General features: G+C 39.5%; 1 protein-coding gene across 1 annotated transcript in view; it reads left to right on the top strand.

Moving 5' to 3' along the window:
- Positions 1-13,145, top strand: part of Asxl3 (ASXL transcriptional regulator 3) — a 108,091-nt gene that overhangs the window by 82,040 nt on the left and 12,906 nt on the right. The window contains exon 7 of the mRNA XM_027400552.2: positions 11,149-11,245. Within this exon, the coding sequence (XP_027256353.1) occupies positions 11,149-11,245 (97 nt within the window). The remainder of the gene's footprint in view (positions 1-11,148; positions 11,246-13,145) is intronic.

Below are 13,145 nucleotides of genomic sequence, written 5' to 3'. Positions count from 1 at the left end.
TATGATGGAAGGAAGCCTGCTGTATCCTAACAGTCCATAGTCATGCATTGGAGGGATGCTTGCTGCATCTTGACAGTTCATATGTGTACATTGGAGGGATGCCTGCTGCATCCTAACAGTCCACAGGTGTGCATTGGAGGAATGTCTGTTGCATCAAAGCAGTCCACAGGTGTTAGCATCAAAGTCAGCTTTCCTGTCTACAGCTTCTCAATTCATCTGAGGCTTTCATGTCATTAGCCCTTCATTAAGGTCCTGAGACTATTGTCCAAACAAGGGCCAATTGTTGTGTTTTGTGTATAGTTATTCATTTACCACTTGCTAAAACTCTGAAGCAAATTGCTAGTTATTTCAAGTTGACAGATGATGGAATTGACCTGCAGAGAGATGAACTTTGTGGGCTACAATTTCCCAACCAAAAAGAGTTAAAGCAATGGTAGCATCAAGGATATAACCCTGCTGCCATGCTTTCCCTCCTCTACCACGCAGAGTCCTCAGCTCCCTGACTTTTCTGTGCTATTCCCAGCTCCTAGCTTTGACCAAAAGGAATAGCTTCATGTTAAAGGAAATCACTCTAGTGTCATCTGAAAGGAAGCCTTCCAGGGACTAGATCCTGCCTTGATACATGGTAGAATATTTGTGCCCATCCTACACATTTATATTGTATAATATATATCATATGATACATTATACACAATATATTAGAATTTATGCTATTACATATTACATATGTTGAAATCCCAAACCCCTGTGATGATGGCATTAGTTGTGACCTTTGGGAGCATAATAGGATGATTGAAGTTAGATACCAAGGTGATGAAATCTATGAACCAGGAAATGAGCCTTTCTAGACCCCAAATCTACAGACACTGTGATATTAGACACTGTAGCCTCCAAAATTGAGCCATCAATTTTGGTTGTTTATAAGCTTCCTGTGTGTGTAATTTCTGTTATAGCCACAAATACAAAATGAGACTGAGGTTGTTGTAATCACTAAATTAGTGACAGTTGTTATTATTATTGGTTCTAGGTTTAATGGACAATAAAGAGAAGGGGTCATTAATAAAATGAGGATGGGCAGACCCAGGTACAGTAAAGGGAATATATTTAATAAGCCACAAAGAAGGAAACAGACCAGTGCCAAAGTTGGGAGTTTCTTCCAGCGTCCATTTAACTCTGAGGATTTCTGTTGTATTGCCAACATCAAATGCTTTCCTTTTCTACTCTAGGGTTCCTGTGGAAACAGAAGCCGTCTGTCCATTTCATGGTTCCTGGCACGTAGCTGATTCTTATGAAGTGTTTGTTAAAGAAATGAGTGACTAATAGGTAGTCACTTAAACACAGCTGTTCAGAGTCTTACAGATAGAAACAGTGACTCACTACATTATAACATAGCCTTATTTTATCTCTGAGAACATGAGCTTAAGTTTCACCAGCTAGAACATTTATGTCCTGCTCAATGGCTGAGTACATTTAAAATCTGCTTTGTCCCTTCCCCTCCTACAGCTAGAACACTGGTGAAACTGACAAGAGAGATTGCCCTTTAATAAATATGCACAAGCAGGGTATAGTTGTGCAGACCTGTGATCCTAGAAGTGGGGAGATAGAAATAGAAGGATCAGGAGTCAAGTTCATCCTTGGTTATACCTGGGCTTCAAGGCCAACCTGGACTACAAAGAGACCCTATCTCAGAAAACAAACCAAAGAAGTTATATGTACACCTTTCCATATTTGCTTAGAAGTGTCCAGATTTTATTATCTGCCTTTGGGTCATTTTGAAAGCATCTCTTCTTACAAATGCCTATGGAATGGCTCAGTGTCACCAGAAGTTGTCTACAGATATACCGTGAATTAGGTGCTCCATGAATATCAAAACAAACCATTCTGACTTCAGATTCATCTATAATATGATTGTGTTTGCCTTTGAATGTATTTCATTTATTTATTTCTACTTATTCTGCCATAGGCCACCTTTCTTCTGAACAGACTGCTGTTGAAATAAGCCCACTGTGAATGGAAAGTTGAGGGCAGACTACTTATTTAAAAGGGACTCAGAATATTAAAAGTATAGGACAGTGTCACTGGACAGTAATTATTGTTACTCATAAACTTGCTCTGGAGAATAACTAAAAACTCATACAGGTTTCCTGGTGGACGCCAAATAACGGAGCCCTTTCACAAACCAATAGTCAGCTTCTCTCTCGCCGTTTGTCTTCTAGGGGCTTCTATGGCTTTTACACACTGTTTCCTCATTGTATGTGCTGAAAATCAAACTGAAACTATGAGAAAACCTTTTGATATCCCTATAGAAACAAAATCCATTTTCCTGGTCACCCAGGCCTACAGAAATTGCTTTCCTATGTTCCCTGTTCTAAAGAATGGCCTTCCCAACATCTGGTTCATCATCTTAACAGAGATGAGTGGTTGGCCTGGAGGCCATCATTTTAGCCAGGTGCTTAAGTTATGTACAATATGAATTTTCAGAGGGAAAACAAGTATCTGTGTATGTGTATAGTATATACTTATAAATGCATGCACACATGAAATAAATATCCATATGAATTCATGCATATGTACATACAGTACACATGCACACACAGGTTTTTTTTTTTTTTTGAGAGAGAGAATCATTTCCCACAAGTCTGTTTCCTATTATGCTGCCTGAGAACTGCAAATCCTTTTTGCTTTTTGGGATCCCCTTTTCAATACATATACTCAGATCTCAATAATAAGATGTCCGATACTCCTGGCCATGCCTCTGCCAGAATTCCTTCTAGTTCAGAGTGACAGCTAGCTTCCTCCTGGCCACAGCAGATCCAGCTCCCGACCTTCTCTGCTGAACTTTGTACCTCCTGAGTTCATCCTGGTGTTGAGTGCCTATCACAAAAGCAGCAGACAGTGGGAAGAAAGGCAATCATCTAGGCAAAGAACAGGGGAGGCTTTTATTATGAAAATGAGCTTTGAAACTCTGTCATAACAATTATGACACAAAAGCCTTCCACTTTTCCATCTCAATGTTGATTTTTTTCATAATATTTTCTCTCCAAAGTTTCTTTTGTTCATTTTACTTTGATTCTGTGCATTTTTAAAAATTGGGTGAAAGGATGAATATGACATAACTTAAAAAAACCTGTATGTCCTTATTTAAGTATAATGAAAATCTCATTTTTTAAAAAGTTGCTGTGCACATAAAGATTAAAAAAGAATAGAAAATAATGAAACTGCCTGCAATAAAATTTAAATAATATTTTTATTTATTTGTTGGGAGTTTCATCCATATGTACGTGTCCTTTTAACACATCTACTTCCTATCCCCACCAAGTCCTCCCTGGCCCTCTATCCAGCATACCTCCCTCCCCACTTCATGTCCTCTTTTTGTATAGCCTGCTGACTCTAATTACTACTGTCTATGTGTGCATGAGCTGGGGGCTACCCAATAGAGTATGAGCAGCCTACCAGGGCTCATATCCCTGAAGAAAAATGACTCTCCATCCTCTACACCCATCAGTTGTCAATAGCTCCCTAGATCAGGGAGGGGCTTTGTGACCTTGTCCCTACCCTTGAAAGAATACTGACTGGACTGACCTTGCGCAGATCTGGTGCAGGGCAGCACAAGTACTGAGACATTAAAAGTGTTACAGTCCTGCCATATCCAGGAAACACTATTTCACATCAGTCCTCCCAGACTTCTGGTTCTTGCTGTCTTTTTGTCCTGTCTTCCATGTTGTTCCCTGAGCCTCAAGAAGGTGGGCACATGGGGAAGATGTCCTGTTTAGATATGAGTACTCACTGTCAGTTTCTCTCTGAGCTCTGACCAGCTGTCACTGTGTTTGAGTTGCTATCTGCAGTGCGGTTTTTATTTCATGTTCATCAGGGAATAGAGGAAGGATTATGATACCATTTTTCCAAGTATTTTTCCCATCCCATGTGATGATTTGAATATTTAATTCTGCTGTCCGAGAAATATCTTAAAATTATTCCAAGTCTAGATCTTAAGATGTCTTCATTTATTGGTTAAACGGGGATTTCATATGAAGCACAAGCATGCTCATTAGACTTTAATGGTTTGTCTGCTTGTGACTGTTCTTGCACATTGCTGTGTGTTATTTTCCCAACTGTGTTCTCAGAAAGCAGTTGTTCCACAAGACATCAATAATTGACCCATGAAAGGATTACAAACCGATAAGTTTGATAGACAGTGCTTAACATATTCTTATGCATAAGAAGCCATAAATCCCAGCATACCATAGAATGCTTATAGTAAAAATAAATAAATAGCTATATTTAATAATAGGCACAAACTAGACTTTTTATAAAAATAAGTTTCTCTTAGAGGCTTTTACCAAAAGTTGTCCACTGTCCTAGCTGGTTTGGAAAGCACAGTTTTGGGAATATTGGCTTTGTTTATACTTGGAAATAATTATCAAGCATCACCTGTGAAGCATTCTTTAGCACATTTTTATTCTATTTCTGTATCCCATTTCTTTTCTTGATGCTTTCTCTCTCCTAACAGTCTCCTTTGATTTTTAATGCCTCTTCTTGTACTTCTGAAGAAAGAAATTTCCCCTTGCAAGTGAACCCTGAACATATATAGTCAGTCTCCTGAGCTGCCTACATCCCACTGAGTGATAGGGTATAAAAATGAGAACTCACTTTTTAGAGAAAAGTGTGTATTCATTGTAATTCACACCATAGTTCTTAACTAAATAGAATCTAAGTGACTCAGTGACAACACCTCAGAGTTCATTGCTTTCTAGTATGACACTGTATTAGAATTAGTGTCCTGCTTAGTGTCCCATTGTCTAAGTTGCTTTACCTCTAAAGATCAGATTGATTATTTTGAATGGAAACAATGGCTTGCATGGTGTTCTGCATACAATGTTCACCTAAATAATTCTAAATGGTTTGGTGGGTGTTCACCCATGAGTGATACACATAATCTCCCCAACACTCCCACCCTCTTACACCTGTGATGCTCCTCTGTTTTTCTTCCTGCATCTATGGTTTTTGTTTCATCCTCCCAGTAGTGTCTCCTTCCTCTCCCCACTTTATATGAGAAATACCCTTCAGAGCTCCACCTGAAGCCATCTTATAATTTGGTTGGTGTTCTTTGGATAGTCTCATAATACCTATTTATGATTAAGCCTTCTGTGCAAATAATCCCTGATAGTTCTAATTGCTCTCTTATTACTGAGCTTTTTAACTTTGTTTGTGTGTGTGTGTGTGTGTGTGTGTGTGTGTGTGTGTGTGTGTGTGTGTGTGTTTCCTTTACCCTGAGAACAAAGTCACTCAATAAACCTGGGGTTAGTTAGGTTGTCAATAAGCCTGAAGGATCCTTCAGTCTGGTGGGGGTTGTAACATGTGTGGACTACTATGCCCTTATCACAACCAGGCCCAGATGCTCTCATGTTCTCACAGATTCTAGCATTCACAACCTCACAACACATGAATGATTCTGGATAGCCCTTGTTGTGTAAAGCTATACGGTTCAATACGGTGGCCATTAGCCAGCCACAGAGCTAATTGCTCATGACTGGAGATGTGGTGAAATTGTGTGGAGATTCCATGAACAAACAATCAACTGAATAACAAATAATTTTTAAAGAGAATAGAAAATATCTTACAAAAATATTTAAAAATAGTTGCATGTTGAAATAACATTATAAGAAGGCCAAATGAAGTAAAATGCATTCTTCAAAATAATTTCATGTTTCCTTTTTCTTTTGAGATGCAAGAACAAAAATTAAATTCACACAAGAAAGTTGTTTTATTACTGCCAGATAGATCTGCTTTGTAGTATTCCCATACATAAAATTCTGAATTGTCCCTTTGAAACATCAGATTTTATCATTTCTGGCTTAAGGCGCCAATGGTTTCTGACTCCACTGGGGCAGGATGCTGAATGCTATATGGAGTTCAAGACTCAGGAGGTCTTGTTGCTGCCTATTCCTCCCATGGTATCAGAGTGCCTCATGCCCTCTCTTCCCCTCACCTATACCTGAGTACTGCGATTTTATTCCTTGCCTGGCTCTTTCCCACTTCGTCCAGGTGTGGCCACAGTGAGTACGATGGAGGCTGCCTGACACTGTCAAAATTAGTCCCCTGCTTACCTACCGCACAGAAATTTGCTTCTTTTCATCAGGTTTTCACTTTACATTGAACAACTCTCCACTGACTATAGAATGAAATCTAAGTTGTGTGTGTTTCTAGATGTGAGTTGTTTTTGCCAGGTTTCCACATCTGGAACACTTCTCACTACTCCACTAATAAGTGTTCTTACTGTGTTGGGAAATCATCTGGAAGAGAAACAAAATGAGAGAAAGTGTTAAAGTGTTAGAGACTATGTCTAGCTTGATGGTCTATTATGTCAGCACTTGGAAGATGAACGAGGAAGGACAGGAGTCTAAATTCATCACTATCAATGGGGTGAGGCCATCCTGGGCTATATGAGACCCTGCCCACCCTACATCCTCCCTCTTGCACACACAAATAACTTAAAAGATTATTTTATCAAACGTGAGTTCAAATATTAGATGATACTGCACAGTGTTCAAAATGTTTGTTTAATGCTTTTAATTCTGACATCCATCCATTCCTAAGTGTTTTTGTCTAAATATTTTTGTCATTGTTGGGTGTTTTGTTTTAAATAGAATCTCGCCCTGGTGACAAGGATGGCCTAAAATTCACTATGTGCCCAGGCTGTCATCAAACTCACAACAATTCTTCTGCCTGAACCTCCCAAGTATAAGATTACAGACATGTATTAACATAAGCAGCTAAAGTGTTTTAATAACCAACATCAAGGACAGATGATAAACTCATCAAGAAAATTTAAATCTTTACATCATGCCAGGATCTGTGCATTAACATATTTCTCTTTGCTCTTATTATTTTCCCTACAGGAATTATATTACTCAGTTTTTCCCTTGATCACTTCAAAGGAAGAATAGCTGATCAATAGTTTAGCTAGATACTTCATCATGAGAGAATATTTTTCAGAATGAATGTTTCTATCACAGCTAATAAAAATCAGAATTTATAGCTCATCAATAAATAACTAACCTTTCAGAAATATTTATTGTTCTAGTTCATTAAAGTGTTATTTCTTTCAGACAGTATTTTTAAAGGCCATAAAATTAATTGTGTATTTTAAAAGTTTTATCGGCACATATTTCCTAAGTCTATATTAGCTGAAGTGTTTAATTGTGCTGTCTTATATAGGTTGGGAACCTTCTTTTCATGTGCTTTCTATTTCAAAAGAAAATGATCTTCCTCCAGGGCTAGCTTCCATGTTCTAGAATGTGTTTATATCACACTTGCTTTTTCATGTGCTCAGATCTTGAGAATCTGTCAGAGCTAAACTGGATCTGCTGTTTCTTTGTGTCTTAAAATTAGTAACCAAGCCCCCAGCCTGGCAGAATATGTGAAACAGAAATTCTGTATGTGAGCTGCCAGAGATAAATTCCATATCTTTCACTAACCAAAATAAGGGTAGTGAGGAAACAATTATGGAGAACACCAGAGATTCTGCACATTGCATAGGCTGTTGAAGATGCATCAGCTCCATGCTTATCCCAAATGTAGAACAAGTCAGGCCTGTCCCTCCATGCCTTATGCACATGTACTGCTCAGTGCACCAGTTCCTTTGCTTTGTGGGGAACTTGCCCTGCACCTGCTAATCTTATTTTAATCCACCTGTGAAACAGGATCTAATTGTATTTTCATGTCTCTCAGTGGAGTAGCTTTTCTCCTTCACCACCGAGGTCCGCATGCAGCCTCCACTCATATCTCAGGCTTAGAGGCATATCACTGCACATACTGGAAGATCTGCTTCAAGGGCAGATGTTAACCTATTGCTGCCAGTGATCCTGGGTGTTTCAGAGCATTCTCTAACATGCTCATGGTGTGTTTGCCTCCTTGATCCTGAAGAACTTTACCCATCCTTGGTATCACCAACACCTATCCTCCTTTGCTCATCTGTCACCAAAATCTTCTGATGGCATTTTAGTGATGTCTGCAGATCTACTTCCCCTTTCCTCCTCATCTTTACACATTCCCGAAGCCACCTTTGCAGGCACAGATCTTTTAGCTTTTTCTGAGTATTCAACATTTTGGAGTTTTCTGATACCTAGAGTAGGGCCTCACAGATTCCCTGGATTGTGGCTAAGACTTGAAAAGGTCATGAAATGTAGAAGTAAATGGAGGGAGAAACTTAGACCTGGAAACCATTATCCTAGAACCTCACAATTTATTTGAGAAGCGCTCAGTAGTCCAGTCCCAGGTAGAGGTTAAAGCCCGAATTCTTTGGCTTATGTCTTATTTCTAATCATTCCTGTTTCCCATGGACCCGAGTTGGCTCCCAGATTGTTCCTGTAGATTGTCTTTGAGACCTCTGAACTTGAGCAGAAGTCCAAGATTTTATAGAAATGGGTGGGATTGGGACATCCAATCATTATCCTGGCTGGTATGTATTTCATAGACCTCTTGACACAGATGGAGTTTCACCACTGCTGGTTCATTCTAGCACTTGTACACTTGCAGTGCATCGAATGAAGACTACTCTGTCACAAATACTTTATTGTGGGGACAAGGAATTGAAGCAAGGGGGAAGGAAAAAAAGAACAAGGGTGATTGGGTTAACTACAGGCTGCACTAGTCTTAAACTTGACTTAATCTATGATTGACATTCCTCCTGTCTCCCCTTAAAATCCATTTCTGATTATCCTTATACCATCTCTTCTGATGATAGGCCTGGAAGCAGGACCCAGACATCACCCCTGAAGAGTCTGAGCCTATGGTCATATTGGCACTAATCACCTCTATGATGCTACCTTTTCTGCAGCAAGATGTGCCAGTAAATGCTCAGTGTTTCCAGCATCCTCCTACCTATCCCTCTGTTGAAAACAAGCTCTCTGCCCCTGGATGATTCCATCTGTGTAATAGATCTTTGCCTTGTGGTCCTACCACATGAGAAGTGCAAGGTATCCAGGCAAAACTTAGCTACCATAGTGTTAACTCATCACTTTGTCTATTAGTAGAGTATTTCTAATCTAGAGATTGTGCCTCCATTTGGAGACACTTTTAGGTGCTGCATTGTGGAGAATGATTGCTGCTGGTAGCTCATGCACTAGGCATGCTATTAATTTTCCTATAATGCACAGGGCATTCTGACCCCCAAATAACAGTAGTACCAAAATGAACAACACAGCCCAGTAGAAGTGATCCACCTGGAAGGGGGACTTCTAATCTCACTGAATCTAGAATTTACAGCATAAAGATGCGTTAAACAGCCAAGTGGGTCCTGGGACTAGCGCATCTAGCTCATTCTGTTCTTAGCTCTCAGATCCATGTATCCTAGCCATTGTAAATTTATCACCAAGTGGCACCTAATTGTTCAGTGGTTAGAGTAAATTCTAAAAATGATATTCAATAATTATCCAGTCAAAAGAATGGCTTGGGTGTTTTTCACCTTGCCATGCTGACCATAAAGCTATACAACAGATATAAGTACTTACTTTACAAGTTTCTGTAACCACATACCCTGCAAGAAGCAAGGAACAAAGGCTTCATCTTGGATCATAGCTTGAGCATACAGTTCTTCACAGTAGAGACAGCATGAAGCAGCTGATTATAAAGCCTCTGTAGCTAGGAGCAAGGTTGAGATGAATGTTAGCTCATACCTTGGTTTCTTCTCTGCATTCCTGCTCCCAATAATGGACAGATGTCACACATTAGAGTGGGTTTTCTTGTATAAATTAGCCCAATCTAGAAAATTCTCCCAGGGTTTGTGTCCTGTATATTCTAGATTTTGTGACAGTATTAATCATCCCAATCACACAGAACCCAAGTGAATGGAAAGTCTTTGGAAAAAACAATCATTTGCTCTATGTAGAATATATTAATAACTTAAAGAGAGGGACTTTTCTTCATTGCTAGCACCCACACAAGGACCAGGTATGTAAGCTTATACTGGTGACATCAAAAGTATCTGTTGAATAATGGTAAAAAATGGAGAGTAAACAAGTGAATGAAATTTTGTGCTTGGGAATATTTTAGTGGCTGCCAGTTTCTTCTTAAATTGAGACACCCTCAAGTTAGTCATCAACACTCTTATATCCTTGATGTCTGCCTTCTCTCACTTTGATTTCTGTGATCTGGTCTTAGGCCGATAATATGTGTCTTCAGAATCCACATTCCTCTTTACTCCTGAATGATGACTTATCTCTTATATTCATGCAGTCATTGCATTAAATATTTAAGATAGTTATCATTGTATGGATAAAAATAGAGTGTAGAAAAATAATAAAAATTGCATATATGATATGTATCTGTGGGCTAGCAAGATGGCCCAAGTAAAGATACTTGTTGTCATGCCTGATGCTCTGGGTTTGATCACCAAGATCCAGATGGTGGAAGGAGAGAAACAACTTAGCAAGGCATCCACTGACTTCTACATCCACACCACAGTGTGCACACAGCATACACATTTGTATACACATGTACATACTCACATAAACACACACAAACATGCACACACATACATTGACACAAGTTATTTAACAGATCATTGTTGTGTCACCTATATGAACTTACATGTTTGCTCCTTATGTGGGTGCTGGCAAAGTAGAAAAAGACCCTGTCCTTATGTTCTCCACACCACACCAATTCCACTTTTTACATAGATTTGTCCTTCTCCTGCCCACCTATGCATTCTCTCAGCCTTTATCTTTCCATCTTCTTCATTCCCAGCAACGAAATGTTTAGCTGCTTGGCACTGCTTCATTTTTTTTTTATCTTCTATAGTCAGTCCACAATTACAGTCAGGGACAGAACTAATTGTCTCTGTGCTGGAAGTCAGCAAGCAGAGTGCATGTGATTGATGTCCCAGGAGTCATCTTTTATTGAGTTCCATTTCCTTTCCTTCCTTCCTTCCTTCCTTCCTTCCTTCCTTCCTTTCTTCCTTCTTTATCAGTCCTTAACACACACACACACACACACACAGACACACACAGACACACACACACACACACACACACACACACACACACACACACTCACACACTTAATACTACTCAGTTTTTGCTTATCTTTTGCATGCTTTCACTTTGAATTATTTCTGATGGACTATTGTTTTGTCCGCTTATTTCCTAGATGGGAAGTGATGGAATTTTACGCCTCAGTACTTCAGCTCTAAATAATGAATTCTTTGCATACGCAGCACAAGGGTGGAAACAGCGACTGGCAGAAGGTAAATTTTAGCTTTCCTGTTATTATGTGACATGCTAGAGCATGTGTACTGTGTTAGAACACAGGTGCTATGTTAGAGTGTACACATGATGCTAGAGCATATGTACTGTCTCGGAGTGTAGGTACTATGTTAGGGTGCATATGTTCGCTAGAGCACCTGTAATATGTTAGAGTGTAGGTACTCTATCAGAATGTAATGCTCTTCTAGGACATATGTACTGTGTAAGAGTTTAGGTACTATACTAGAGTGTGCATGTTCTACTAGAATACACAAATTACACTCTGTGTACATGCTCTGCTAGAACACATGTGCTATGTTAGAGTACACTTACTCTGCTGCAGTGCATGCACTATGTCAGAATACATATGCTCTCCTCTAGCACAGCACACACATACACTGCATGTATATGTTATAGCGCATGTGCTATGTTAGTAGAATTTATATGCACTACTGGAGCATCCATACTATGCTAAAGTGCACATATGCTGCTAGAGAACACATTAGTAATGCCCTGTTAGAGAACACACACACTGCTAGAGTACACATGCTGTGCTAGAGTATACACACTGTGCTGGAGTACACATACTATGGTGAAATACACATGTTAGAGTAGAGTGCACACACTCTGTAGAGCACAATACTCTATACAGTATACTGTGTAAGGTACACACACTATATAGAATACACAAGCAGTGCAGTGCACACATTCAGTAGAGTACACACACTGTAGAGTACACACTCTGTAGACTACACTCACTCTGTAGACTAAAGGCATTCTAGAGAACATACACTCTGTACAGCACACACTCTGGAGTATACACACTGTAGACTACACGCTCCATAGAGCATACTTACACTATAGAGTACACACTATGGAGTATACACACTGTGGAGTACATGTGGCATAGAGCATACATAAATTGTAGAGCACACATTCTGTAGCATACATACTGTAGAGTATGTACTCTGTAGAGCACATGTACACTGTAGAGCACACACTCTGGAGTCTACACACTGTAGAGTACATACACTGTAGAGTGCACACACTCTGGAGTCTACACACTGTAGAGTGCACACACTGTAGATCACATGCTCTGGAGTGTACACACTCTGTACAGCACACATTCTGAAGTATACACACTGTAGAGTACATACACTGTCGGGCATACAAAAACTGTGGAGCACACACACACTATAGACTACACACTCTGTAGTGTAGACTTTCTCATGCTGTACTGAGCTTTGTGTCTTCCTCTGACTTCCATGTCTTCCCCATTCCTCCCTGAAATACATTTTCACTTAGTGCAATTCCACCTTTTTCTAATGGAGCTCACTAATTCTTTGATGATACCTGGCATTGAAGAATATGTAATAACCATAGACATTTCATATACATTTTGATGTATCTTTTGAAATTATGACATGGTTTAATTTTCCAAATCTCCTGGATTCTAGGGAAACTCTGACACTCCTTTTCCTGTACCTTTTGTCATCATTTCCTTCCTTTAAAGCATCCCAGGGTTTAGAAGAACTAATAAATCAAATGCAGCACTTTACACCCCTTGCTCCCAGTTGCTGGCCCGATTTGGATACCTAAACTACTCATAGTGAATTCTGATGGCTGTAGTTCACACCCTCCCCTCAGTCCTCATGTGTCACTTCCTTTCTTCATACTGCATTTCATTCTATTTGATCTGTACTTTTTACCCCATTTCATATCAACCAATATACATTAGACATTCATAGTATATTTCAAATTGTTCCCTGGGCCTGTAGTCTCACAGCCTTCCACAGTTTCTTTTGTGTAGTCCTTTTTCAGAGCAAATGATGGCACCTCTAACACAACACTTTCTTTTGAACAGTACATGTTCTCCAAGCAGCCTTGTTTACCACCTAGGTT

The sequence above is a fragment of the Cricetulus griseus genome, chromosome 2 (genome assembly GCF_003668045.3).
Source record: "Cricetulus griseus strain 17A/GY chromosome 2, alternate assembly CriGri-PICRH-1.0, whole genome shotgun sequence".
In the NCBI taxonomy this organism is placed as follows: Eukaryota; Metazoa; Chordata; class Mammalia; order Rodentia; family Cricetidae; genus Cricetulus; species Cricetulus griseus.
The sequence above is the reverse complement of the archived record's forward strand: the minus strand, read 5'-3'. Positions and strand labels throughout refer to the sequence as shown.